Here is a 26,622-nt window from a genome sequence, read left to right as displayed (position 1 = left end):
TGATATTACCTCTTCCTCGCGGCGTACGTCCTTCATGAAGGTGACCAAGCCGTGTCCAAATGTGATCTTGCTTTTAGCTCCCTGTCCCTTCGTAGTTCTGCTCGTCTGGGCCCCCTTGAACTTGTACAGCACCGTTGCCTTTTTCCTCCACCCCTTCAGAGTACCCAATGGAATATTGAGCGCTCGGGCGGTGGGCTTACACCCCTCCACTGCAATCCGGTCAAGCGCTTCCCGCCTCTGCTTGACGGTGTAGTGATTCTGCCGACGAGGGGCTTCCATCGTTTAGTGAATGCAACAATGGCAGGAAAGTTTGGTTTGGCACCAGCATGGCGTGCTGTCCAGCAAAGTTAAAGATCGCGCTTATTGGCTAAAATTAATAAAATGTCACTTTTCTTTTATACTTGAGTTTAACCTTAGACTGTAGGGGGGTCGAGTTTTTGTGGGGGGTCGAGTTTCACCGTCGTTGTCTGTACGCCCCGATATGCAGGTATTTATTCCCCACTATATTATATTATTTTTATTTTTACATAATATTAACATAATAAAAGGTTGTGGCCGATCGTTTCTCGGAGGTGATGCTCCATGACGTCGAGAGTGATGCATTTTTTCCTGTAGGAATGCTGAATAGACACGATTTCTTCTTAAATATGAACCAGACATACGTCTGCGTCGACATGAATCCCCATAGCACAATTGAATTTGTCGGTGCACGCACGGTGGATGTTGTTCAATGTACGTTTGCCCGTTTCAAAGGTGTATTTTAATCGATTAATTAATATGAGACTACGCTCTGCAGCAACTATACCTGACTCATTTCGAGCATCAGTATTTCTGTATGCTTCTACGACAGGGCACAAACTCCGACCGATGATTGTGTTCGCGGGAACGCCAGGGACGATCGCGCATGAAAAAGTCAAGGCTAGCAAAAGCTGTGACTGGGATAAAGGCTACTTTACAGTACAAGCTTAAGCATATTGCGACCAAAGGGTCATGGAAGAATGGGTCGACAGCGTCTGGGCACCAGAAATTCAAGGGCTAAGTGTGCTGCTACTAGACAACCTGAAAATACGCAAAATGGAGTGTATTCAGACTCACTTGGTGGCAAACGTTCACACCAGCGTAGAGTATGTGCCGCCAGTAGTGACAGAGATCTCACAACCGATGGATGTAGCGGTGATGAAGCCATTTAAGGACAGGCTTCGCGACATCTACATGAAGTTCGTAATTGAGAACGGTGTCTTCACAGGCGCATCCCAAAAGAGAAGATGCATTGCCGCGTCAATTATAAAAGCGTGGGAAGAGGGTGAGGAAAAGACCATTGTTAACGGATACCTCAAGGCGGGTCTCACTGCGACCGGGCCTCGCAACGCTGATGGCGTCTTCGCGACGGCAGATCCGGTTAGTGGAGAGTTGAAACCCTAATCAAATACAGATAGATGCTTGTCGCTAGACGGGGTGTCATTTTAAATATTTTGTCGGAATAGGCATCTCGGGTTGTTCAGCACCTCCACGAACGGCGTCGCCGGCGACAGCGTGACGACGGCTTCGACCGGTTTCTCGGGCAAGTTATCCAGCACGGCGACGGACGGAGCTGACTGGGTGACGAGCGTCACTGCGATCGCGTGCAGCGGGCAGGTGATGAAGTCGGCATCCGGGAACAACGACAAGCTCTGCTCCTCAGACGTCTTGATGCGGATGAAGCGCACGAAGAACACGACGGTCGCGTCAACGGAGAGGTTCTGCTTGCGGACGTGCGACAGATCGGAAGCTCGACCAAACAGGAACCACAGTAAACACAGCAGCGCTGCGTCTTGGTAACCACTACTGTAGTGGTACATGCATTTTATACAAATACAGCATCATTTTTTTTAGCACGGTGAAGCTTTGTTAACTACCTTTTCATCTCGCCTCATACAGATGCTCTCGAGCGTCTTCCCCAGGCTAAGCAACTTTGCTTCGACAATATGTCGTTGCGCAGGAAAATCCTCAAAGGACCACATCTTACTTTATCTGTAGTACTACATAGAGGTGTTTCGGGCAAGTGGCTTGCCGTTCTTACCCTCATGAAATGCACGATACATACCGAACATTTTTAGCACAGACACAAAACACTTACCAGTGGCATATTTTTCAATGCATTGTTTGACATTGTCGAACTCTACATTTTCTGCATTCACAAAGGCTTTGAACGCCTTCATGGCCGTCACCTGAGCTCGCTTGGTGTTGCCAGGCTTTAGCTCGCTGAAGCCCATCCTGGTCGGATGCGTCGGATAGAATGCAAATATGCGAATGATATGCTCGTCACTACAGGAGATACACATATTTTTCGTGTCCCTCCGACCCGATACGTCGGAATGGCTGGCTTAGAGGACCTACCACATCTGACACATTATGATTGGCTGATAACCTAGGTTCGAAGGATTTTGGTTGGGTCAAACTGAAAACAAATCGTTCATTGGTCGATAAAGAGCCTCCATGCCCTTTACAAAAGATAAGTAAGGTCGGATAAGTGACGGTATCTTAGTCACGAAAACACTAATTCTCAAGATCCGACTTCGTTTCGTTCAAATTATAGCGGTGCCGAAACGAGGTGCACCACTGTAGTCCATTCACAGAAAAGCCTTGAAAATGTCAGTTTCTGGGGCATAAGATATTCAAGGCATTCGTGCTGTTGGCCCAGTTAACCGTCCCAGCAAAAATGCAGCTTTTATGAGAGTGGAGCGATGCTTATGACTTTGCATGAGGCTCGCCACCGCGACTCTACTGTTCGACGTGTTCAATCCGGCAAGTCAATTGTTTGGTCCTTCTTAGCATATGAACATCATAACTAACCTGCTTTCGTAGACGCCCTTTTGCTAACGTCTAAATGCGCTTGATCTCGACGATCGTTCGGTCCGGCACGAAGTGGGCGCTCGTGTCGTCGGCCACGCTCTCGATCTTGTCGTTGGACAGAGGGAGGATGGTGATGTGCGCAAACGTGCCTCCGGACTCGCCCTTGCAGAGTTGGCCGGGGTTGATGCAGATGGAGTCTTTCACCCGCTGCACAGCAACAGTGAGCACAACGCAAAAATACACGAAAGGCTGGAGGTAAAACGTACTCCACAGAAGCGGTTCAGGATCGAAGGGAGCAACAGGATGTCCGGCGTCTGCTCGAACTGAAATTGCTTCATATACCGCAGGTCGATCGGAGCCTCACTGTTTGGCGGGGGCGGAAACATCGGATAATAGCTGTTGGTGACCAGACAGCACGGCAAACGTCACAAGGCATTCTGCATTGAAACCCATTTGAGTCAGATGTCAGCGTACCTTCGCTGGTCAATTACTTGTTCACACAGACGGAGTAGTCGGTTCTGGTCGCGAGTTTGAGCTCTACAATAGCAACGGTTCCAACAATGTTAGTCGTCGACCTGAGGAGGATCAACCCGGTCACTGAACGCACCTGTACAGCTCGTTTGAGCTTAGTTGCACAACGACGTCCAAGGCTGACGTTCCGAAAACAACTCCATTGATCGAGAACGTGCTGGGGTTAGACATGAAGTGTACGCGCTGCAGTGATAAAGTGGTTTTAGATTCGACAATCGAATAGTATACGTTCAGCACATGCTCTCGAGTACAAACCTTGGCATACTCGGGGGACTCAAACGCTTCACACGCCTTCTTCTTGTTGAGCGGAGGCTGAGGGTAGACGTATTCGTGGTTAGCATCTCTCAGCGATGGAACAATCACAATCTGGATCTGCTCGTTCTTCTCCAGGACATTGTTCAACAGCGTCATCACTGTTTGCAAAGTGGAGAACAATCAGTTAACAAGACGTATTACCGCAAAATTGACTAGAGATGCCCGCTACCTTTGAACAAAAAGATTTCTTCGAAACTGAGCATCATGCCGTCGTATTTGACCAATCCGTCTTGGAACATGGAGTGGATCGAATCGATAAATGGTCCCACCTGAAGAGATGACAACTACCAGTTAGTTTCATTTCAACACCGACAACATCTTCACTACACGTACGAGAACTAGAACGTCTGGCTGCTGGTCAATGACGATCTGTAGCAAGTCGTTCAATGGCAGATAGTCGACATTGCTGGTAGTTGTGAAGGGACCGCATGCAGTGAGAACACGGACGGGGTTACCGTGCTCGCCTTGAATTTCTTTAATACGTGTCGGCAATGTTGTAGCAGGCGGTGCAGGAATCGGCTAGAAAAAGAATGCACGCGCCAAGGTGAGACCAGTCGTGATAACTTTAAGACAAACCCACAGAAAATTTACCTCGAGGAACCTCTTGACCGCCATCGGTGAGCGAGTATCCGGGAAAATGCCTTCCAAGGCAACAATCTGCGATACGATATCAGCAACAAGTTCCGAATTTCGCACCGAGCTCCATAGATGCAACTGACGTACCTTCCCGGGGAAAATTTGAAAATTGGGAACTCCACTCAAGTCCAGAAGCACACGCTGGCCACCGCAGGTCTTCCTTGTTCCTTCAATTTGCACCACACTCGGGTTAAGTTTGCCTTCCGCTGCTTCGCATACGATTCTTCCCACCACGGTCACTTGCGCCGGAGAAGGGTCTCCGACCGGCTTGAGTTCTTCCAGATTGAACTTCTTTTTCACAAGTTCCTCGTACTCGACTAGTTGCTCATCCAATGCAATTGCTCGTTGAAAGAGTGGGGTATACATGTAAGAGGCGTTCGATGCAAGATTGCGCGACGGGAACGGCGCCGCAACTTTCACTGGACGTCCCGTGTTCGCCCCGAGCCCCTCGATCTGCTTCTTCAGGTGTGCATTGAACTCCGACACCGTCTTGCCTGCGTCCGTGCGCTTCTCGTAGCTGTTTCCGGGCGGAGACTGCATTGACGAGGGCGAGAACATGCCGTCAGTGCGTTGTACCTTGTTGCTGCCGGTGGGGCTGGCAAAGGGCCGCGCGTGCTTCCCCTCGGGCGACTTGACGTTGTACAGCGACTCGAGTTTGTCTTGGCTCTCGGCCTCGCGCTTGACCACAGGCGTCTTGGTCTGGCGCTTCTTCTGTGACGCGGACGTCGGCGTGGGATCCTTCGCCTTGCTCTTCTGCTGCTGCTGCTTGAGGTGCGTGCGGAAGGCCACGAGGCCGTCGGCGTCCGCCGCGCCAGAGAGCTGCTGGTTCATGGAGTACGCGTCCCATTGGGCCGCCATGTCGTCCGAGCTCAGGCCGAACTCCGTGCAGATAGACACGCACGTGGCGGTGGCGTCTTCCTCCAGGTCCAGGTTGCAGGCCGCGAAGGCTGCGCGGATGGCCGCCACATCGACGCTCATCGTAGGCGCGCAAATGGCAAAATGGACAACTGGAAACGGCGCCAAATGCTGCGATTGGCTGATAAGAAATTAAAAAAGCATATGATTGGATAAAATTGGATTCATATTTATGGACGCTGTTGTTTTGGTCATCATCAAGGATGAAGCGTGTGCTACGTTTTGTGACCTGGAACGTCAATGGCCTGCGCGCAGTGCTGCAGCGTCTGGAGCAGAGTCTGGAGCAATTTCTGGAGGGGCTAGAATCGGACATAATCTGTTTGCAAGAGACGAAGATGACGCGTTCGGAGCTCGATCAGGAGCTGGTGCGACCGCCAGGTCCGTCCGGAGAGATGTCAATGGTGTCACGCAGTTGGAGCTGAATTGCAATTGAAAGTGCAGGGTTCGACGCGTTCTACTCCTTCTGTCGACATCGAGGAGGCTATTCGGGTGTCGTCACTTTTGTAAAGAGTGGTCTGCCCACGGTAGCAGCGGAGGAAGGACTCACGGGGCTCTGGCAGACCAGTGACAGCGTCGGGCACGTCGGATCTTTGCATAACGAGGTAACAAAGCAGCTTGGCATATAGTTCAGCGATAAACTGAGTCGTTTCTGACTATTATGCTGTTGCCAGCTTTCGTCGAGGCTGGTGAACGAACTGGAGACCGAGGGGCGATGTGTTATTACCGACCACCAAGCGTTTGTGCTTCTCAACACTTATTGTCCTGCACTTGCATCCGCGGACCGCTTGGAGTATAAGCTTCAGTTTCATGCCTTGATAGAAGATCGCGTCAAGGCGCTGCGAGATGCGGGCAAGCGCGTTATAGTCGTGGTTAGTTGTCACTGAAATTAAGAAAACGTTGATGACAGGTAAGGTACTTATTGACTATGGTTTGACTGCAGGGTGATATCAACATTGCGCATCGAGAAATTGATCACTGCGAACCAGACGCATACCGATACGAGGGGGTGTCCTTTGCGGATCACCCCTGCAGAAGATGGATGGACGCTTTCGTTGGAGAGCCAGAAGAAACGGAACAGAATTCCTCTTTGAAACGTAACAGGGGAGAAGCTGAGGATATGGTGCCTGCAACAAAAATGGTCGACGCGTTCCGGCATTTTCATCCAAAGCATACTAAAGCGTTTACGGTGCGTAACTCAAAGTGTTTGCGAAGCCTGGGTTACGGGAAATTGACGTATTTGTATCAGTGCTGGAACACTCAAACAGGGGCGCGGAAGACGAACTATGGAACTCGAATAGATTACATTTTAGTGGATCCCGCATTTCTTGAGTGCGCGTACTCTTGCAGGTAAGTTGAAGATGTACTTGCATACTTGCTGACCACTAAGGAAGTCATTGTGCTAATACATTTTTTGTATGTATTCACAGCATCGAGCCGGAACGTCTTGGATCAGATCACTGTCCAGTGATGATGTCTTGTACCGTGGAGCTCAAAACCGATGCGAGCACCAACGTTGGGAATCCTGCAGCACTATGCGCCAAGAACTTTGTTGAGTTTTCGGGCACACAACAGAGTATCAAGGCGTTCGTCGTACGAAAGGACAGCACGAATGAGAGTGTCAATACTGCTAACGGCTCTGGTCATGCACATGCAAAGTCGGCGCCGTCCGACAGGCTCGCTCCCAGACCCAAGAGTCGGATAGCCCGTGGTCAGCAGTCCATTACCTCGTTCTTCAGTCATGCTGGGGCTAAACGCAAGTCCCCCTCGCCTGGTAGGGACGTTTGGCGTGACCAAGCTTCACCAACTCAGTATCGAGTGTTTCCTGGGAATGTTCATGTTGTTGCGAAGACCATTAAACTCAAAACTGCTGAAGAAGGAAAACTCGAGTGGCAACAAGTACTTAGCGGGCGGCCACCCCCAACGCCAATGTGTTATTGCAGACAGCCGACTGTGCTTCGGTCAGTTCTGAAGGTAGGCGATAATTGGGGCCGCAAGTTTTATGTTTGCACCAAACCAGCGGTGAGTTTGAACTGCATCTGCACTGTAGATTTTACTGCACTGATAGGATGTGAACATGTAGGGCGAGAAGGGAAATCCAGACGCGAGGTGTGATTTCTTCAAATGGGCCGATAATAAGTGTAACAAGAAGCCGAAGGCACCGTAAACCTGGTTTCCCCAATCGCAAAATGCGACGGCACCCACCTCTACATGGGTAAATCCAGCAACACAGGATTGAAAAATACTTGTTGTAGTAGCAATCTTTGTCTGTTCTCGCAATATACTTTTTCTTTTGTACTTCGCCTCTACCCAAAACGCGTTACTTATCGCTCATCTCAGCATGCCATGAAATTCTTCGTTAGTCGTGGCAGTCTGGCAAATCAGCACATCTAGATCGCAAACATGGCCGACTCGAACCAAGTGTGCGCGAGGGCTTCGGCGGCAGTTAGTCGTTTTGCAGGATCGCGCTCCAGCAAACGCTGAACCAAGTCCTTCGCGTCAGCGCTAATCGTCTTCCACACGCGGTCCGAGAAATCTGCGTCTTCTTCGATGCATGCATGCGGTGGGTAGAACGGCTGGTACCCCGTCAACATCTCGAAAATAATAATGCCCACCGACCACATGTCCACTGGCTTGCCGTACGACTGCTGCTGCAACAACTCCGGCGCAATGTATCCTGAGGTGCCCGTAACTCCCGTGAACGGTACCTTGTGCACATCACCCGTCAGCTTGAAGAAACGAACATCAGGCACCTTCACAGACAATCCAAAGTCGCACAATTCGATCTGGTAGTCGCACACCTTGACGTCAGCATGAGGATCCATGGATGATTTCGGAGGCGTTGTGCGACGCATGTTCGGGGAGTTATCACCATTGTCTTGGTTTAGTGTCTTGGCATCACTCAGCAGAATGTTGTCAGGCTTCAGGTCACAGTGCAGCACACCCATGTCATGGAGGAATAGCACAGCGCGGACAATTTGCTGCGAGAGTTTTCCGGCTAGCGCCTCCGAAAGCATGCGCTTTCTCTGCATCAACGACTTCAGGTTGCCCTTCGTCGCCTTCGCCATAACAAGGTACAGGAAATCGGGAGTCTCGTACACCTCATACAGACGAACAATGTGCTTGTGGCGCAAACGCAGGTGGATCTCAATCTCTCGGCTCACGGCATTCTTGGCAGCTTCGTCACGCAGGAAACGCTTGTGAATCTGCTTAATCGCAACCTCCTTTCCGTTGACCCGACGTATTGCAGGCTTTACAACCGCGTAGGAGCCATCACCCAACTGGTCCTCACCAACCAACTCATATTGCTCCGTGACAGCCTTCTCGTGAATAAAATACGGCTTCGGGTGGTTGTACTCATCCTCGCTGTCGCTACCAACGTGATCGTTTTTGAGCACTTGCGCCGTGGAGTCGCGCCTTCCAGTGCGGTGAATTGCCATGATGCGCAACTCGTCACCATCGTTCAAGCGTCTCGCAACGAACGGGTTCGCAGGAATTCGGGGCGCTGCCTGGGTGTATTCGTTGTTGATATCTTCGTCAGAGTCACCCTCGCTGAGAGAACGCTGAAGTCGCAGCTTTGCAGGCGCAAGCTTGCTCTTCTCTTTTTCACTCGGACGCTCATGAAGCGATGAACGGAAGCCAACCTTCCTGAAAATTCCCTTGCCAGTCGAGATGAAACCGTCCGTCAGCTCGGAGCAGCCGGCTGACTTGCCCAGCTCGGCACGCTCGAAGCTTGGCGCAACGAACGACCTCAGCGGGGACGATCCCTCACTCTCTGTGCTAGTAGACGACGTGCCAGAAGATTTCCTCGACTTTTTGATAGGAGTACGTCGAGGCGGCAAGCCAGTAGGCGGGGGGACGTCGTACTTGTCCGTGACCGACAGAATATGCAGCGGTGTCGAATGCGGTGCTTGCTGCTCCAGAGCGACAAGGTCTTCGTCCACGTCGCTGTCCGTCGACTCGTCGTGGTAGTCGCCCGCGCCATCCTTCTTGTTGTTGGGTGAGCTAGTCTTGTTGCCGGCAAAAAATGGGTCGGCATCTCCGTCGCTGAAGCGGCGAGGGCGCGTCATCAGGTCCACGTTTGGGACGCACCTCGAGTCACTGTACATGCGGTTCATCTGCGTGGGCTGTTGTAGCGAAGCAAAGTCCTCGCTGTCCGTGATGTCCATGGCCACGAACGAGCGCAGCGACTCGGTGTCGGAGTAGATGCCTTCTGCCGTCATGACGCGGCGACAAGCAGCGAGCTTGTGCAGCGGGTCATAGTATCCCGGCAGCGAGTGGAAGATGCCCGTGAGCGGGTGGTGGCGAAACTTCTTGCGCTCCTCGAGCTCGGCCATGTCGACGATGTCGCTCGAAAAGTAAACGGCGCCGCGGTTTCCAGCGCTATAGGGCCACAAAACCCATCAGATACGAGGTTAGAGCCACCGGAACACAAAGATACAAATGGGGGGAGGCAGCAGCGGCGTTTGGACGCACCTCGGCGCATGATGGAACGTGCCAACGAAAGGGTTGTACGAGGGCAGCTTTGCGAACACGTTGCGCGGCAAGATCACACCTCCGTCGCCCGCCATCTTTTTGGGGTACAAGTCGCTCTGGGCTGGTGTGGAAGTTGGTTGGAGCAGCGGCGGCAGCACTGCGGCGTGGGGTTCCTCTTCTGCTTGTGCGGCTCTCTGTGTCTTCTCCGTTATGGTCTCGAGGACGTGCGACTCGACAACGGCTGCTCTGGTACGCCACATCATCACAGAGAAAAGCGCCTTAGGAAAAAAGAGCCGGGCGACGTACACTCGAAGTTTGTATGCTTAAGTTTCAACCAATCCAGAGACATTGCGTCAAGTTGAGAATTCCAGAAATACGACCAAATTGAGTTAAAAAAGATAATTCGGGAAAAGACCTCCTAAAGCTCTCGCTTCTTCCGCAACCTATCTATCACTACATGTATTACTATGACGGCCTCGAGTGAGGTCCAGGGCGCCGTGCTTTTTACCGACGGTTCTTGCTTTCAAATTCACGAGAAAATCCCCAATGTTGAAGTCGCTGCGACTCGAGCAAAAACACGGTTGTGGCCTCTATCCCACTATTGTCCTCAGCTGTTGCTGTGATTGGTGGATAATATAGGGTGAAACCGCCATATGATTGGCCAAAAGCGGCAACGACGCCGCGATCGTGAAAAAAGCGCATGACACCCACGTGTCCCGAGTGAAGCCACCCCTTTCGTCGCAGCGTCGACAAGCCGCACTTCAATCGGTTGCACTGCGCTTTGCCGGCGCGGTTTGACTTGCCGTCTTGAACCTGGTGGCCACGCGAGTTCAACGCCGCCTGTCCAGGCCGTCCGTCACATGAAAGTATCTTCGCGCCGACGCACGACGCAAATCGTGCGAGGAGATCGCCGCAAAATGAGTGCTTCAGCTGCCCTCGTTGCCGTTGTCGTAGTCTGTCCGCGTAACGGCGACTTGTGCCGAGGAAAAGTCATTCGCCGAAGGCATTCGCTTGTCAATGACAAGTTGTCAATGCCAGCGACCCAGCCTGTCCGCGCTAGCGTGCGGGACACCTTAGCCATGCGCCTGGAGTGTCGCTTTGATCTCCTTTGCAAAGCGCTTCTGGGAAGCCGCGAGTGACGGAGGCCGTATGGCAAATCGTGATCGAAAAAGAAGGGTTTTCATTGCCTCCTGGATCACCATGAGCAAGTTGCTCAGAGCAACTCGACGGCCAACGTCCATGCCGCGCGTGATGAACTGTCTGCAGAGCTCCGCCTGTGCGCCCCGATTCCTCTGCCCGAAGCCGCGTTTGCCGACAGCACGCTCCAGATGCCAGCGGCCTGGCAATCCACTTCGACGCGTCTCCCGTTAAAGCAACGTGTGTTTGAGCACCTTGACCAACTTCACGCACCTTCACGTTCAGCGTATCGTGATAAACTCGAGTTCTACTCGAATATTTCGAGTAGCACGGTTCGATCTCCACGGGACTGATCCGGACCACAAGTGCTAGCGTTGTTCAAAGGCAATTTGCCCTGCAACATGCTGCTTGCGGCAATGCATACTCAGTTGCTTACGAAGACAGCACGCTAACTTACGTTTAGATCCTGAACACTGCATTAAACATGAGAGACGCTGACCTTATACCATGCCAGTGCGTACAGTCAACCACCACAGCACTTCAATATTCCAAGCCAAGCCACAACGCCAGCCTTGTGCTTAGCCTTAGACACTGAAATGTTAGATATATCCACGGCCACCGAAACAACACTATTCGAAGTGGGAATTGACATTGTGTATTGGAAGCTAAGTTAATGACTGGAACATACATATTAGCGTTCGTGCACGTGCTGCACCACCGCTCAGTGTGAGTAGCTTCCCATTGTTTGGCGCACTGGTGGTGATATGCATCGTACTGCAACTTGACAACATCTTGGCAGCCAACCTATGATGTACTCAAGCAGCCGTACCTTTGTCAGACCTCATAGGACTGGCAAAGGAAAACCTGTACACGTCAAGCATCATTCTGTTAGTTAGATGGACGACATGTCTGTTTCATTCTACAGTATTGCGTACCTCTACGTCAGGAAACGCTGTCTTCAAGGCGTCCACTTCCCTAAAATCTTTATCGACCACTATTGAATCCACGTTAGACCATGACGCGTTGTTATCCTTGGAGTACTTCAGAATCTCTGTCAGCATTTTCTTCTGCTGGTTGGTACACCAAAAATCAAGGACGGAAACACCCTTTCCCGTGGGGACGGCGACGACGAGTCTTCCTATCATAATTATTAGCACAATGCTTGCAATCCTTTCGCACTCACCAAGGTAGTAGCCGATGCTATTGGTATTTAATGTCCAGCCCAACCCGAGGTTGTTCCCCCCACCTCTTGAAAATCTCCTTTTGAGCAGCGCTCTGCAGAATTATGCTTGACATGGGCTACAAATCGTCTTGAATAAGAAGACAACTATTACCTTCCTCCCCAACAAAGTCAGCAATCAAATTATTCAGGCAACTTTTTGTTGTCGAAAGACTTCGACGAGAGTTGACCAAGTTTTGGGCGTACTGTGGAGTAAATGACACCGTAGTGCTGAAGCAAACCGAAACGTACTCATCGTTTGCGACAGAAAATCGTAAAGGCTCTTTGTTGTGGTGTTTGTTTCGGTGAACACGTCTTTCTGCTCATAAATTCTGTCGTCAAATAGTTCATGGCAGTTCTGGGGGGCAGCATTTATCAGCTCGTGGTGGTGGCATCCCTTACAGAATGATTCATCTTTGTTAGTCACACAAATGTATGCATATTCTTCGTCACGCACATACCTCAATTGTGCCGGTAGCTAAGGGATTAACATTGACTCCAGTGAAAGCGGGCAACGCGCGCAACACGCTTACGCGTTCCTCTCGACCGCAGCTGGCAGCCATGTTTGCAAGAATACTTCTTCGCCAATTGAGTGTGAGTTTGTGCACGAACAACATCGCCAGCTGAGAGATCATGCACATACCGATTAGCAAAGAAAGTGTGTACAAGAAAAGTAAAGGGATGTGATCTTACAGGGTAGAGCTGTCAGCTGCGCAGGAAAACAGACGCAATAACCTGATTATCGTTTTGGCATGGTTGATCTGCTTCCTCCTCTTGTACACTTTGACATGCATGCACACACGCACCACACTTAGTAAGAAGTTGTTGTTCACTTATTTGCAGGAACAGCTTACCGTATTTCTTCGTCGTCACTCCCTTTTCCCCCGCTCATTCCACTTCGATCGCTCGCGTAGCATTCGCCGCACCTCTTCCTCGCTCGACCAGTCATTGTCATCGTCATTGGACTCCTCCTCGCTATCCTGATGTATGAACGCAGACATGTACGCCTTTAGGCGATGGTTGAACAACACAAAATGAAGCACTTGCTTCTTTTACGCTCTCGCTTTCGCTCTGTGCGGCTCTGATCCTTGTGTTGGCGCTTTGACTTCCCTCACATAGTGTTCGAACAGCAACACGTCTACCAGCATGTGTTAGTAATACTCGACATCGACGCGCATGAGCTCACCTCGGAACTTGCCGCAGATTCCGCAACTTGCGCAACTTGTAGAGGAGGTCTGTGGTTCAAATCGCAAAATGGCGAATGGCGTTTAAAGATCGCGATCCGGAATCTCTCAAACAACAAGCTACTACCATGAATTCGGCGACGACTTCGTCTGGAGGGCCCACGAGCGTCGCGAATCCAAAGTCGCAGAAGTTTAAAGGTGCTGTTGCTGCTGACGTCGAATAGTGTGGTGTGGCTCTGAGGATCTGACGTAGAGAGCTTTTTGTGTCCAGGTCTTGCGAGCAAATAACCCAGAGCAAGAGGACGCGCCCTTCGAGCTGTCGGGCGACATCGTGTATGGAATGTTACGGCCGGTCTCCACAACAACGGAGAAGATCTGCCTCGCAACGTCCAGCTAGTCGACGCACCAACAGAAGCTCTGCTTCCATCTGGCTTGCAATTCCGCGGCGCTTGATAACTCAATCTAGACAACGCAATCATATCGAGACCAACCAATAAAATGGCTGGAAACCAAGTCGTACGGCAACAATAGCAGTGCGCTGTGTCATTCTCGAACTCTTCGCCAACCGCACACGACGCGCTTCTGCACTTGACCCGGTAGAATCGCCGATGAGCGCCGACGACGACATTTACCACCACCCCGTTCTCGCTGTTTCCCACGGACCCGGGCCGCTGTGGTTGCTCAAGCACGGCGCGGAGAACCGCACAAGCAGGCCAGCTCGCAATGTCGCTTCCATCTTCAAGAAACTCTACCCAGGTGGAGCGAACAAGCCGAAGAGGATCCTTTTAGTGTCGGCGCACTGGGAGTCCTACCGCATTGGCTTTGAAATCTCCAAGTCGCCTGCCCCAGGAATGCTGCTTGACTACGAAGGGTTCCCAGCGGAAGCGTACAAGGTCGTGTATCCGGCAAAAGGCGATGCCGACTTCGCGAACGAGGTAGCCGCGCTGCTGTCGAGGAGCAAGATCAAGGCGACTCAGGTGCTGCGCGCGTTCGACCACGCAGCCTTCGTGCCAATGACGCTGATCCGTCGGCAGGCGGACATTCCGGTGGTGACGCTGTCCATCAACTGGAAGCTAAACCCGCGCGCGCATTTCGAGCTGGGTCGAGCGCTGGCCCCGCTGCGTGACCAGGACACACTGATCATTTGCTCTGGGCAAGCAACGCACGGCTTGGCTGGGGAAGGTAGCGAGGTCCCGCAGTGTGGGATCGATTTCCAGGCGTGGCTAGACTCGGTGATGGCGAAGGGAGAAGACGACAACGAGGAGCTAACGTATGCTCAGCGACGAGAGATGCTGGTGGCGTGGGAGTCTGCCCCTGGCGCTCTCGAGGCGCATCCGAGAGCGGACCACTTCATGCCGTTCCTGGTCGCAGCAGGCGCCGGTATGGAGAAGAAGACGCCCGAGGCAACCAAGCTCTACGGCGGCTGGGGCGTCGTGAACCACCTCTCGTACGCGTCGTACGCATGGGGAGCTCCGTCATCGGCAGCCTCGGAAACCCAGCCGAAGTGACCATTTGCACTACTAGAATTGATACCCGATGTGAATACGTTCAACTGGTTTGCTGGAGATTAACGAATTGAACCTCAGAAATAAATATCCCTCCCAAAGTCGACTATATCAGGCACCTGGAACCCACTTTTGCGAAACCCACCAGCTCGAGAGAAGATCGAGCGAAGTCACAAGTCAAATCGGGCAGGCGAGAGAAGGTCGGAGCTGACTATGGTGCTGTCTCGAACGCTGGTGCTACTTTGCGTGGCGGCTGCGGTGGTCCTGTCGGAAGCGCCTGGCGCTGGTGTCAGTGCGGAGCTCGTGCCTCGACAGCTGGAGGAAGAGGTGGTGAAGGTGCACGTCAAGGTCTCCCAGAATCCGGTGGCGCCCCAGCCGCAGACTGAGGAGAAGGGTCCTCTCAGGAAGCACTCGCACAAGCACCACAAGAAGCAAGTGAAGGAGGAGGTGTCGGGCAACAGCGAGACCGTGCGCGACTACGCCCACGGAACTGTCCGCATCGACTCGAAGGGCTCCAAGGCCGCGAAGCAAATCGCGAAAACCCACCATCGCGCGAAGAAGGACGTCAATGACGAGAGCGTGGTCGAGTACCAGCACGGCAGCGTCAAGATTTCAGGCAAGAGGGATGATGAGAAGGAAAAGAGCTCAAAGAAGAAGGCCGCGCTAAACGAGAAGGAGGTCACCAGTACGGCCAACGACGTCAACGAACTCGTGACGAAGCTCAGCAGCACGACCTCGGCCGAAAATAAGTCGTTCATCGACGCATATGGCCCTGTCGTGGTCATCTGCGGAATTATTGGCGGCATCGCGGCGATTGTCGGCGTCGCAGGTCTTGTGATGGACCAGCCCCAGTCGAGCGGCGACAACTTGGATTCGGTGCTGGATGATTCGGCCGACTTGGACGTCGACGTTGAGGCCAATATCACCTCGGCCGGGGTTCAGGAAGAGGACGTTGCTGCGGACGGTGAGGACCTCATGTCTGACTCGGATTCCGACGCCTACGACGACGAAGAGGAGGAAGGCACTTTCGCCAACACCACCGCTCATGTGTCTGTGTAAACGGAAGCGCCAATAGCGCAGGCATGCATCTGTCCTTTGTTTTCGAGCCTGCCATTTTATTGAATTATGATGTTCGTTGGTCTGCACCGCCTCAGATTCCGTTAGACCTCCTCCACTGCCCTTAACGCTAACCTTACGAGACCTAGAGAAATTGACCATCCCCCCAGGAACACAACGGTGTAGGCTTCGCCGCTTGAGAAACCAGTCTCGGAGAGCTATTTCCTGCTGAGCATGTTCTCGTTCATCAGGTAGATGTTACGAGCACCATTCGTGTCCCGGTCGAACACGTAGCCGCAGTGCGGGCACCTGAAGACCTTCTGTCTCGTTAACTCGCGGTTGATTCTCCCGCAGAGCGAGCAGGTCCTGCCAGGGAACGACTCCGTGCACAAAATCAGTTGGCCTCCGGCCCTGGCCATCTTGTCCTCCAACATCTTCCTGAACTTGTACGGCGACCAAGTCAGCATCATCCGAATCGTCTTCCTGGTGATGGCGCGAGGACGGCCATTGGGGCGATTTTGGCGTCGTACCATCTCCGACACTCGGAATTCAGGCAGCAGCACCTCGTGACAGGTGAGGGACAACTACTTGGTGACCTTCTGATGCAAGTCCGTCACTCTACGCTTGATCTTTTGCTGCGTAGCGTACATGGTCTTGTTCATCCGCTGCCGCTTGCACTTGTTTCTCTCACGAGTCTTGCGGGATTTAAGATGCAGGCTCTCCGCGTCGTACACGGCCACAGCGAATCCGTCCGGGTCGTAAATGGAGATAACATCCAGGATCGATGGCACACACGCGAGAGCTACCAGAAAGCTCGAAATTTCCGTGTCTCGGGACGCACAGGTAGGATTTGCCGGTGCGTAGATACTGTAGACGTACGGCTGCAATCGGCTGCGGTAAAATCTCTTTGGTGTCGATGCCCTCTTCGGTGTTATTGTGGAAGCCTAAGTATCGAGGGTAGAAGCGAGCTCGCTTCCCGACACCTGTCCAGAGAAAATCGGTTGCTTGGATCTCAATTGACGTAGAGTTATCCTTCCTTGTCTTCCGACGGGGACTTATAGATGTGTGGACTGGTAGTTGCAGCCGTCGAAGTGCACGATAGGAGGCCCACGCCGAATGAATGACTTTTTTAAGTCTAGGAAGACCGAATCCAGCACTTTCGAGTGCACTTCCAAGTGATACGCTGGTAGGTAGTCTGTGAGGGTTCGTTTGGTACGGATTGGCCGGTACCGACGTGAGAGCTCTTGATCGCTCAGCCAGAAACAGTCCTCTCTCGATTGCTTCACGACTTCATTCCAGACCTGCCGAACATCTTCTTCAGGAGTTCACGCTGCTGAGGAGTGGGGTTGAGCTCAATCTCGATGCAGCTGTTGATGGCGTCGTCGTGAAGCATTGGTCGTCGAAGTCGACATCGCGCATCGGGGTCCTTCTCAAGACGGACTGGTTGCTGAGGTTCCTCAGACCAAAGAAGGATGTGCCCACCAGTGGAGAGGGAAGTTCGCCCCCGGTCTCGCCGCTCCGCTCCGAGGAGTCCTCGGCAACGGCTCCTCGGCGAGCCTCTCGATGTCTTCGTTCCACGAGGCCAGTCGGTCCATCGCTTGAGCCTCTTGTGCCAAATTGCGGAATGAGCAGCTCATGGCACTCGTCCGGCAGTCGGTCTGCATTCATGGGACTCGATTGTCTGCGGGTATGTCCACCGCTAAAACTTTCGCGTCAAGTACGCACCCATACAGTCACCGCTAAACTACACCGACAGTTTGACGATGAATACGGCTCTACGACAGCCATCGCATATCGTCGGCAAATAAGTCTTGCTTGCAAGCGCAAATGCAGCGTCTCAGTCGTAACGTCAGGAGCCCACCAATACAAGACATCACAAATAGACCGGGCGGGCAACGGCAGCACCGCCTTGGTGGGCCGGGCAATCCTATTCGCTCGCGGTACATATACGTCGATGAACGCCATCTTTCTTACGAGTGAAAATGGATCACAACGCGGGGCTACAAGCACCTCATGGTGATCCATGTCGAAAAGCAGCTTCAAGCAGCGGGATACCAAAATACAGGTGGGCGGCTCCTGGCAAAACGGCCGCCGAAACCTCCCATTCCCGCTACTATTTCTGCCGGGTTTTGTAGCGCTGACTACGAAAAACGTCAGTTCGCTCTCTTCCGCTTGGACCCGGAGCTCCTCCGTGCAAGCGTCGATCTCCGGTATTTATATTTGGTTTGGAGCTGCCATGGCGTCGCACCTCTGGGTCATCGGCGTGTCGCTGTCGCTCACCGCCACGCTCTTCGGCACGCTTGGTAAGGTGCTGCTCAAGCTGGCGCACACGTCGTCGCAGGCGCTATCGGTCAAATCGGCGGCGACATTGTGCGTTTTCCTGCTCAACCCCGTGTTCGACGCCATGAGCTACGCGTACGCAGCGCAGGTGAGGAGCTCGAGTTATTGCGTGTGCTCGTCCACGTGATATGCTAACAGACCTCTACGGTGTTGTGCAATTGCAATCTCCAGTCCATCTTGGCGCCCATGGCCGGCTTTAGTGTGGTTTGGAACATCGTGCTCTCGCCATATTTGCTCAATGAGAAGGTGTCCACGCACGACGTGAGAGGATCGGCGGTCATCTTGGTTGGCTGCATGCTCGTGGGCATTTCGGGCAGCCACGATACGCCGACACACCACAGCGCGGAGCTGTTTGCACTGTTTCAGAGCCGCATCTTCATCGAGTATGCCATTTTCGCAGTGTGTGTAGCTGTCGTGGTGAGTTGTTGAAAATGGCATACTGAGCTGAGCTTTGACGTGCTAACGCTGCTACGCTTCTGTTAGTTGGTGTGGATGATCTGTAGCTACGATAAGAAGAGCGGCTGGAGGAGGTTTGCATTTGGTGCACTCTCAGGTCTTATTGGAGGCAACCTCTTTTTCCTAAAGGTATGTTGTCACTTCAAGTTATCGCTCCATGCCAAAGTTTTCGTTACTGATTGTCGTGACGTGGTGTCATTGTTTGTTGTTGTTTTTGATATTAGGCCTCTGTTGAATTGCTTGCCGAAGGAGGAGCTATCTGGTCCAACCCGGAGACGTACGCCATTTTCGTATCGGCCTTGTCATCGGCAGGCGGGGGTATCTACGTCCTAGACCTTGGTCTGCGCGAATACGATGCGCTTTACCTCGTGGCGATCTACCAGGCCTTCCTCATCCTGATCGGTTCTGTTTCAGGCGTGATCTTCTTCCACGAGATTTCAGGCATGAATGCATGGTGGCAATTAGTTGTCTATCCCTTCAGCATCGTCACGACCGTGGGTGGCATCGTTGTTCTGTCAGAAAAGCACACGGAGCACTGCGATCCCGTGTTCAACGGCGCGATTAACGGAGCCAAGCAAGGCGAAATTTCCCCGCTCATCACCTCGCAGAATGGAGTCAAGAATGGATTCGAGCACGGCTCCAGCGAGGTTGTGTAATAGCGCTCCAGTTAGGCTGTATCTCACTGCCGACGGCAACTGCAACTCCCGTCAGCAAGAAATAGCACCATCAACAAATACTCTCGTACAAAACCATAGACGCCTGACTTTCAGTAAAAAGAACACGAAAGCCAGCGAATGCATTTTCACGCTGGTCTCCACTACTAAGAGGATTCCTCTTAGAGGACACGTTACTGTCTACGACTAGCTAGGTGACACATTATCTTAGTTGCAGCAGCTCGCCTTGGCGTCTGGGTCAGGGAAGTACATGCCGGCAGCCTTTAGCTTGCGGTTGATGAAGAAGATGGCCCCTCCGATGATGGCCACGAGCGTTATGACGAAGCCGATGATCGTCTGCAGTGTCTGCTGGTACTCCTCCTCCTGCTTCTGAGCGGCGGCAGCTTCGCGCTGAGCACGCGACTGCTTCTTGCTCCTGCGACGCTTCTGCTTTTTGGCGCCCTTGTCCGCTTTCTTTTCCTTCTTTTCCTTCTTGTCCTGCGTCTCACCCTTTTCCGCCTCGTCCAGACGCTGCAGGTAGCGCTGGATACGACGCGCCACCTCGGCGCGACAGCGCTCAGACACCTGCGTGGGGTCTGTCGGGTTCTCCTGCACCTGCGCGAGGCACTTGGCTGAGAGCTTGGAGAAAACCTTCTCGATGACCTCTGGCGTCAGACGCGGGTCGATCTCGTGTGCCGGCACGGCGTCCGGTTCCGCGTCGGCCTCGGGTTGAGCTTCCAGCGTCTCCTCCTCCGCTAGCAGGTCGCTTTCCACGTCAATCGCCACCTCCTGGGGATCGGTGTCCGCCATCCCCACAGCAGCCAGCACGGCCAGCGCCACCAGCAGCAGAGTCAGGAATCCACGACGCATCTTCAAATAGTTCACTCGGAGGCAACTCGACGAATGACACGCGGCACCGAATCGTTTCCGTGGAAACCCCGTTTTAGGGGTTTAATTCGAAAAACCGTTATTAGGGGTATACTTTTTCGATATGTGCGCCACACCAAATCTATAAAAAGGGTGTCCATTTGGGCCGCATTTTCTGCTTGATTTTCAGTCGAAAGTGCTCCCCGAATAAGGTCGTCGCAGTTTCCATTGAGCATTGAGCAGGATGACCACCATCTTCGACGGCTACGACGAGGAGTACCGCGCGCTGACAAGCGATATCTCTAAGAAGATCAGCGAAATCGCGTCGTACGAGGACGAGAAAGGTGCGGGTGGTGAAGGCGACTGAGTCGAGCGCCGTTGAGCTCTCACTAAAATAGTGTTTTTGCTGCCGCTACAGAGAAGAAGAAGACGAGCATCGTGCATGTTGGCGACTTGCTGACTCAAGCCACGCAGCTGGTAAGCCAGGCAACGCGATTTGCTGCGGAAGGGGCCGAGAAGAGGCTGGGAAGCTAACGAGGTGTGCTGTGACGATGTATAGATCCAGCAGATGGAGCTGGAGGTAAGGAGTCTGGACGCCGCGACGCGCCGTGAGCTGTCTAAGAAAGTGGACCAGTACAAGAAGAGTCTGGCGTCACTGTCAGCGGACCACAAGCGCATCCGCGAGAAGGAGGAACGAGAAGGGCTCTTCGGCGACCGCGATGGCAATGTGGTATAAGCGCTGCTCTTTTGTTTTGTTATTCTAAATTGTTCTAACGTTACTTTTTCTTTTTTGTTGCTGACGGTAGGCGTCGGCAGAGCACCGCAATCGCATGGCAGCAGCTACCAACAAGTACGCCATGTTTGCGCCTTGCCGAGCAAGGTCTTCTGAAGCCGGGAATTAACAGCAGTGGCTTGTGTTTATTGTTGTGCAGAATGAAGGGGACGACGGACAAGTTAGCGGCCGCACGGAAGGAGATCGCTGACACGGAGGAAGTCGGTAAGTCCATAGGAACTGTAATGCTGTGCGATGTTGTTATTGGTTGCCTAACGCCCTTTTCGTGATGTCAAAAACGATAGCACTCGCTATTGGTGAGGAACTTGGCCGAAACCGTGAGAAGATTGAAGCCACACACGCAAAGGTGAAGGGAGTGAACGAGATGGCTCGCCGCGGAGGCAACATCGTGGGCCGTATGTCGGCACGAGACAAACGTCAACGCATGGCTCTGTCAATTGCGGCAGGGTTCATCATCATCGCCATTCTGCTGCTGATTTACTTTGGCATTTTCAAGAAGAAGTAGACGCGGAACCTCGCTGGGTATGGCAATAAGCTGGTAAATTGCATTACTTTTTTTACATTCATCAAGTGATCCAGTCCGTGGATATTGGAATTGCATGGCGTCGAACCATGTTGGATTTGCCAATTGAATGCTCAGACCGCAAAACGTTCAATTGGCTCTTGCTTGAAGGTTTGGCCTCCAGTACCTGCAGCATCACCTGGGTGCAAGGACCTTTCTTCCGGGGATTCATTCGCCTGCGATTTTTTACCTTGGACGTGCCCACCTTTAGTGAGATAAATGGGAACATAGCCGTTCTGGAGGCGCCTGCGTTGGTGTAAGACCAGACCTAGGCAAAGCAAAGCCGACACGGATGCAGCCACTACGGCGATGGGCGACCGTGCCGCCGTTGCCTTCGAGTCGGACTCGACGGGTAGACCCGGTGCGGCAAAAATCCCAATTGCAAGTTTGCTGCCGTAGAATTGTCCGCTGTTGTATTCCTCCACAATTTGAGCTCGCTCGTCATCTTCACACATGCACGCAATCCAATGAGTTTGAGACCGATTAACTTTGCAAGTGACAAACTTGCCTGATAGAGAATGGCGCTTATACCCTTCCAGCTTCCAATTTGTGCCAACGTCATGCGCCAATAGGATGCTATAGAACTCCACCTTGGTCATGTCAAACTTGCAGCTTCAGACAGAGACATAAGTACACATTCACTGCGTTAGTTGTTTCTCCTTCTGTGACTTCTCCACAACGCACTTGTCATCATCTCCTTTCGCTGTCATTGTCCTCGAGAGGCAGTCGGTCAGCGGTGCCAGCTGCACCAGCATGGCGATCTTGGTGCTGTTCTCCGTCATCGTCTTGGACTCGCTGGCGGAGATAATGCTCACGGGTTTAAGGGACCCAGAGACCGTGCTACCGAGCTTCTGGTTGAGACTGTTCACGCCCAACTGGCACGTACTGAAGAGCTCCATGCACGACGGTATCGTGAGCAGCGATGCCATCCCCATCCCCAGACACTCGTTAAAATCCGCATGGACGTCTGCCGCCCAGCACACGGCCACAATCACCATACACGTCACCACCAACGACCTCATCGCGAGATCAATTGATCTTGAATGGTCGCGGACTGGAGCAATATTCCCCACTAAACAGTTCAACCACATCAATATGCCACACGACAGTACCTTCGTTTGCAGCCAATCAGCGCATGGTCCAGCAATTGACATTTTGAAAATGACGCCACCAATGCGCAAGGACGGCGACGTGCTCGCCATGGGCATCGAGGGCAGCGCCAACAAGCTGGGCGTGGGCATCATTCGCTACCGAGCGGACGGTGAGACGGAGATCCTGTCCAACCCGCGGAAGACGTACATCACGCCCCCAGGCCAGGGCTTCCTGCCGCGCGAGACGGCCTGGCATCACCAGAACCACGTTGTTGGCATCGTGCGGGTGGCGCTGGCCGAGGCCAACGTGAGCCCGCAGCAGCTGGACTGCATCTGCTACACGAAGGGCCCGGGCATGGGCGGTCCGCTGCGTTCGGCCGCCGTGTGCGCGCGCATGCTGTCGCTGCTGTGGAACAAGCCGCTCGTGGGCGTCAATCACTGCGTCGGACGTACGATCTTGCTGTGGTTGTGGTGGATTCTAGTTGTTAATAGAGGTGTTATTGCTTTCTTATGTGTACGTTTACTGCAGATATTGAGATGGGCAGGACGGTGACTAAGGCCGCCGACCCTGTCGTGCTCTACGTCAGCGGAGGCAACACTCAAGTCATCGCTTACTCGATGCAATGGTGCGGAGTTAACGAATGTAGAGTTGTTGCTAAGGGAGCCTATAACCATTTGGTGCTTGTACAATGTGCAGCTATCGCATTTTTGGAGAGACCATCGATATCGCCGTCGGAAACTGCTTGGATCGCTTTGCGCGAGTGCTGGGGCTTTCGAACGACCCGAGTCCGGGGTATAACATTGAAGTGCTGGCGAGAGAGTACGTTACTGATATGGCTGTATAGATTGATAAGCATGTGAGCACTGCTGACTCGTGTATGCTTTCGTTTGTGTGCTGCTATCCAGAGGCAAGAAGTTTATTGAGTTGCCGTATATTGTGAAAGGCATGGATGTGTCGTTCTCGGGCATCTCAACCTTCATCGAGAAGGAGGCCAAGTAGGTTTACGGGTTGTGATCCTATATTTAATTCTCTTCATCCAGGTCTAACAAATGCCTCGATCCTCGTTACGACAGTGACAAAATCAAATCGGGTGAATGCACCAAGGCAGACTTGTGCTACTCGTTGCAAGAGACGATTTTTGCCATGCTGGTAAGTCGTTATGTCGTTTGGGGGTCGCGTTTTAAAATGAACTGACAGCTGACCATCTGTACTAGGTGGAAATTACGGAGCGTGCGATGGCCCACTGCGGACAATCAGAGGTGCTTATCGTTGGTGGCGTGGGATGTACGTTCAAAGTAGCTACATGTATCCAACATATTTTCGGAACATTTTCCGGAACAAGTGGGTGCTAATGACTGCTATTGCGTTTATCGCTTGCGTGTAGGCAATTTGCGTCTTCAGGAAATGATGGAAATCATGGCGAAGGAACGCAAAGGACGCGTTTGTGCCATGGACCAGCGTTACTGCATCGATAATGGTGCAATGATTGCCCAGGCTGGAGTGCTTCAGTTCCAATACGGAGAGTCTACGCCCCTGAAAGACACTACCTGCACGCAGCGGTAACATGCACTATGTCCAGGATGTGAGTATCACTTGAAGCTGATTAATTTAACATTGCTGATTTGTGTCGACAGATTCCGCACGGATGAAGTCTCAGTAATTTGGCGCTCCGACTAAAGGTGATGGCTCGCTTAGATCGTACAGGTCCACGAGCTCGAAAATAAACCTAGCATAGTGATCCATTTTGAAGCGTCGCTTTCGTGTAAGGTCACTTGTGATGGAAGGAAGCGATGGCGATGAACGAAATGCAGTCGAAGAAGATACCCATGAACTGTACTCAGCAGTGCCGAGATCCCGGGTTGAGGGCCTGATCAATGCCATCATACAGTACCAGGATGTCCACCCTGTTCTGAGGCGTGGGGTACAATTTTTATGCCAAGAACTATCTGAGCAAAGCTCTAAAGACGAAAATTACGACGATACAGCTCGCTGCATCAGGTCCTTTGTAAAAACAAATGCGCTGGTGGACACCGTGAACGCGATGCTGGACAGCCTAGATTCACCTGCGTTTATAAATTCCTGCTTTGAGCTGATGATTCTAATGTTGAACACCGCTGAGGAAATGATGGCAGCTGCTTTAAAGAAAACGGGTAAGCTAACAAAGAGAATAATTGGGCTACCCTGAGAGCAAACAATGACCTTGTGACACCGTTCATTAACTTGTTTCCAATGGACTGGGGTAGATATCTTGATCATTCTCGACAAGATCGTTCACAATGTGATGTACCAAGATGAGTCGGCGTGTGTTCAACGTGGAATTCACATTTTAGCCAAGCTTACGGCAAACCTGACATCAATTGAGAGTGACTTGTGGACTCAACTCGTCGCGACTACGGCGCAAGCGATGGTCCGTTCCCTTGTCGTCAATACCATCCCTACTTTGGTAGCCAGATTAATGACTCTACTGATCTGTCAACAGCTCACTAACTCGTTAGATAATGCGCTCGCGCTGGAATGTGTGCTCAGCTTGAAGCTGCTTTTCCAACTGAAAACGGATGTTGCCATCCCCGCGACATCTGCAAATGTCATTTTGAAGGGCCTTGGGAAGTTCTTCGCTGGTTCAGCCTTTTTGTCCTGGGGCCGAATGGGGAAAATGCGAGGAAGCTGGGTGAAAGGACCTCTACCCCAAGCATTCTGTAGTCGTCGATCGGCTGGAGTTAGCAGCGTGTTTGCTTCAGCTGCGGTTGCAGTTGTGTTTCGGTACGTACATGTATACTGTTCTCAACAAGAGAGACGGATACTAAACTGCCTCCGTACAGAATATTCGATGCAGCTCCTGGAGCACTTCGAACACCTCACATCGGATTTCCCGCGCCCATCCTGGCAGCCGTACTTCACCACTATCAGCTCAGCACGGATCTTGACCATGTAGGGTGTTTTCACTTACTTTATACGCAAGTAGTGTTCATATGACGCAAAGAACTTGTACTGACTGTTCTCATGTGAAGACCCACAAACGCTATGTAGAAAATCTCTTTCAAGAGCCCCTTCTAACCGCTGTTCATCACTCGCTGACGCGGCTATTAGATTTAGCTTTGCTTCCTGCTGAATCGTGCGTACCATGTAACAGTTTTCCAATAATGTAGCCGATCTAGTAACAAAACGTGCTTTGTGTGTAGGCTCTCTGAAACTCAGGCGACATCGTTTCAAAGTGCAGCGATGAAACTCGTGATGGGGGTAGTATGGAGGTTAGTAGTGCTGAATTTTTATTTTGCACGAAAACTAATGTGTGCGTTATTTTCTGTAGAGAAGGAACTCGTGTTTTTCTGGATAGTGGAGGGATAGCAGTACTTGCAAATGTTTTCGCGTCAGGGGCTGTACTGACGTGCAAGACGACTGAAGTGGCCCTGGCACAATCGATGTACTATGTGTCGAAGTTCATGCCCGATGAATCGTGGAATGAGATCCAAATCAACAACTCCGGCATAGGAAAATGGATAGAACTGGTTGACGAGCGATGCAACGACGGAAACGACGCACTTGTGTATCATTTTTTAGCAATGGTGAAAACGTTGCTTCCCTGCGTGGTAAGGCCATCAGAACACGAACGAGAGGTAGTCTAAGCATCACTAACCCTACATGAATCTTTGTTGTAGGGATTCCGAGAAGCGTTTACGGGCAGCAACGGAGCTACTATTTTCCTTTCAGTGCTCCACAAACGCCAACAGGTATTCTGTAGAATTGATGCGACCCCTATCAATTTGCTCTCACTTACGAGATTGTCAAGCAGCTGCCACTTTGTACGCGTTTAGTTATTGCCATGATCATGTCCGTTCCTCACATATGCCCAGCAGACTCCTTGCCGTACGTACCATTAAGAATTGTTGTATTATTTGTGTATCATTGACCAGCATCACACATAACGTTTTTGAAGAGTTGTTTGCTCCCTAGTTGCTGAAACAATGTTAGCACTCGAAACTGACCGTTTCTGTCAATTAGAGTGCGTTTCGGCGCTGACATTGCTTATCTCGCAGCAGTGCGATGAACGCATGCTTC

General features: G+C 52.0%; 11 protein-coding genes across 12 annotated transcripts; 6 read left to right on the top strand and 5 right to left on the bottom strand.

Annotated features, from left to right (window-relative positions):
* Positions 1–2,862: 2,862 nt before the first annotated feature.
* Positions 2,863–5,292, bottom strand: KRP23_7405 (DNA polymerase alpha subunit B; the record flags this gene model as incomplete). Its single annotated transcript, XM_067892716.1, has 9 exons — positions 2,863–3,039; positions 3,099–3,228; positions 3,307–3,369; positions 3,440–3,546; positions 3,619–3,776; positions 3,848–3,947; positions 4,012–4,197; positions 4,270–4,335; positions 4,402–5,292. 9 exons carry the CDS (start codon positions 5,290–5,292, stop codon positions 2,863–2,865), a joined length of 1,878 nt encoding a protein of 625 aa, XP_067744569.1.
* A 140-nt stretch (positions 5,293–5,432) lies between these two features.
* Positions 5,433–7,198, top strand: KRP23_7404 (DNA-(apurinic or apyrimidinic site) endonuclease 2; the record flags this gene model as incomplete). Its single annotated transcript, XM_067892715.1, has 7 exons — positions 5,433–5,607; positions 5,671–5,831; positions 5,901–6,098; positions 6,170–6,415; positions 6,476–6,576; positions 6,657–6,922; positions 7,005–7,198. The coding sequence occupies 7 exons, from the start codon at positions 5,433–5,435 to the stop codon at positions 7,196–7,198; spliced, it is 1,341 nt and encodes a 446-aa protein (XP_067744568.1).
* Positions 7,199–7,616: 418 nt separating this feature from the next.
* On the bottom strand, positions 7,617–9,797 carry KRP23_7403 (Calcium/calmodulin-dependent protein kinase type II delta 1 chain; the record flags this gene model as incomplete). Its single annotated transcript, XM_067892713.1, has 2 exons — positions 7,617–9,609; positions 9,703–9,797. 2 exons carry the CDS (start codon positions 9,795–9,797, stop codon positions 7,617–7,619), a joined length of 2,088 nt encoding a protein of 695 aa, XP_067744567.1.
* A 2,636-nt stretch (positions 9,798–12,433) lies between these two features.
* Positions 12,434–13,669, bottom strand: KRP23_7402 (uncharacterized protein; the record flags this gene model as incomplete). Of its 2 annotated transcripts, none has more annotated exons than XM_067892711.1 (10): positions 12,434–12,455; positions 12,520–12,536; positions 12,636–12,681; positions 12,752–12,839; positions 12,913–12,934; positions 12,985–13,038; positions 13,106–13,196; positions 13,245–13,293; positions 13,370–13,499; positions 13,649–13,669. In XM_067892711.1, 10 exons carry the CDS (start codon positions 13,667–13,669, stop codon positions 12,434–12,436), a joined length of 540 nt encoding a protein of 179 aa, XP_067744565.1. The 2 variants fall into 2 exon arrangements, with proteins under 2 accessions (XP_067744565.1, XP_067744566.1); XM_067892712.1 differs by having other exon boundaries at positions 13,257–13,293.
* A 181-nt stretch (positions 13,670–13,850) lies between these two features.
* On the top strand, positions 13,851–14,750 carry KRP23_7401 (4,5-DOPA dioxygenase extradiol; the record flags this gene model as incomplete). Its single annotated transcript, XM_067892710.1, has 1 exon — positions 13,851–14,750. One exon carries the CDS (start codon positions 13,851–13,853, stop codon positions 14,748–14,750), a length of 900 nt encoding a protein of 299 aa, XP_067744564.1.
* A 210-nt stretch (positions 14,751–14,960) lies between these two features.
* On the top strand, positions 14,961–15,806 carry KRP23_7400 (uncharacterized protein; the record flags this gene model as incomplete). Its single annotated transcript, XM_067892709.1, has 1 exon — positions 14,961–15,806. The coding sequence occupies one exon, from the start codon at positions 14,961–14,963 to the stop codon at positions 15,804–15,806; it is 846 nt and encodes a 281-aa protein (XP_067744563.1).
* A 2,233-nt stretch (positions 15,807–18,039) lies between these two features.
* On the top strand, positions 18,040–19,255 carry KRP23_7399 (putative magnesium transporter NIPA8; the record flags this gene model as incomplete). Its single annotated transcript, XM_067892708.1, has 4 exons — positions 18,040–18,231; positions 18,315–18,560; positions 18,627–18,728; positions 18,824–19,255. The coding sequence occupies 4 exons, from the start codon at positions 18,040–18,042 to the stop codon at positions 19,253–19,255; spliced, it is 972 nt and encodes a 323-aa protein (XP_067744562.1).
* Positions 19,256–19,480: 225 nt separating this feature from the next.
* KRP23_7398 (uncharacterized protein) lies at positions 19,481–20,122 on the bottom strand (the record flags this gene model as incomplete). The annotated part of the gene is made up of 1 exon (XM_067892707.1): positions 19,481–20,122. The coding sequence occupies one exon, from the start codon at positions 20,120–20,122 to the stop codon at positions 19,481–19,483; it is 642 nt and encodes a 213-aa protein (XP_067744561.1).
* Positions 20,123–20,363: 241 nt separating this feature from the next.
* KRP23_7397 (Vesicle transport v-SNARE 12) lies at positions 20,364–21,417 on the top strand (the record flags this gene model as incomplete). Its single annotated transcript, XM_067892706.1, has 6 exons — positions 20,364–20,463; positions 20,538–20,596; positions 20,679–20,849; positions 20,926–20,969; positions 21,052–21,116; positions 21,197–21,417. The coding sequence occupies 6 exons, from the start codon at positions 20,364–20,366 to the stop codon at positions 21,415–21,417; spliced, it is 660 nt and encodes a 219-aa protein (XP_067744560.1).
* A 131-nt stretch (positions 21,418–21,548) lies between these two features.
* Positions 21,549–22,496, bottom strand: KRP23_7396 (uncharacterized protein; the record flags this gene model as incomplete). Its single annotated transcript, XM_067892705.1, has 3 exons — positions 21,549–21,919; positions 21,983–22,086; positions 22,159–22,496. The coding sequence occupies 3 exons, from the start codon at positions 22,494–22,496 to the stop codon at positions 21,549–21,551; spliced, it is 813 nt and encodes a 270-aa protein (XP_067744559.1).
* Positions 22,497–22,635: 139 nt separating this feature from the next.
* Positions 22,636–24,243, top strand: KRP23_7395 (putative tRNA N6-adenosine threonylcarbamoyltransferase; the record flags this gene model as incomplete). Its single annotated transcript, XM_067892704.1, has 8 exons — positions 22,636–23,014; positions 23,095–23,191; positions 23,263–23,385; positions 23,472–23,561; positions 23,640–23,715; positions 23,781–23,850; positions 23,951–24,125; positions 24,201–24,243. 8 exons carry the CDS (start codon positions 22,636–22,638, stop codon positions 24,241–24,243), a joined length of 1,053 nt encoding a protein of 350 aa, XP_067744558.1.
* Positions 24,244–26,622: the final 2,379 nt, after the last annotated feature.

Source organism: Phytophthora ramorum, assembly GCF_020800215.1.
Source record: "Phytophthora ramorum isolate Pr-102 chromosome Unknown Phyram_PR-102_s0006, whole genome shotgun sequence".
Lineage (NCBI taxonomy): Eukaryota > Oomycota > Peronosporomycetes > Peronosporales > Peronosporaceae > Phytophthora > Phytophthora ramorum.
The sequence above is the reverse complement of the archived record's forward strand: the minus strand, read 5'-3'. Positions and strand labels throughout refer to the sequence as shown.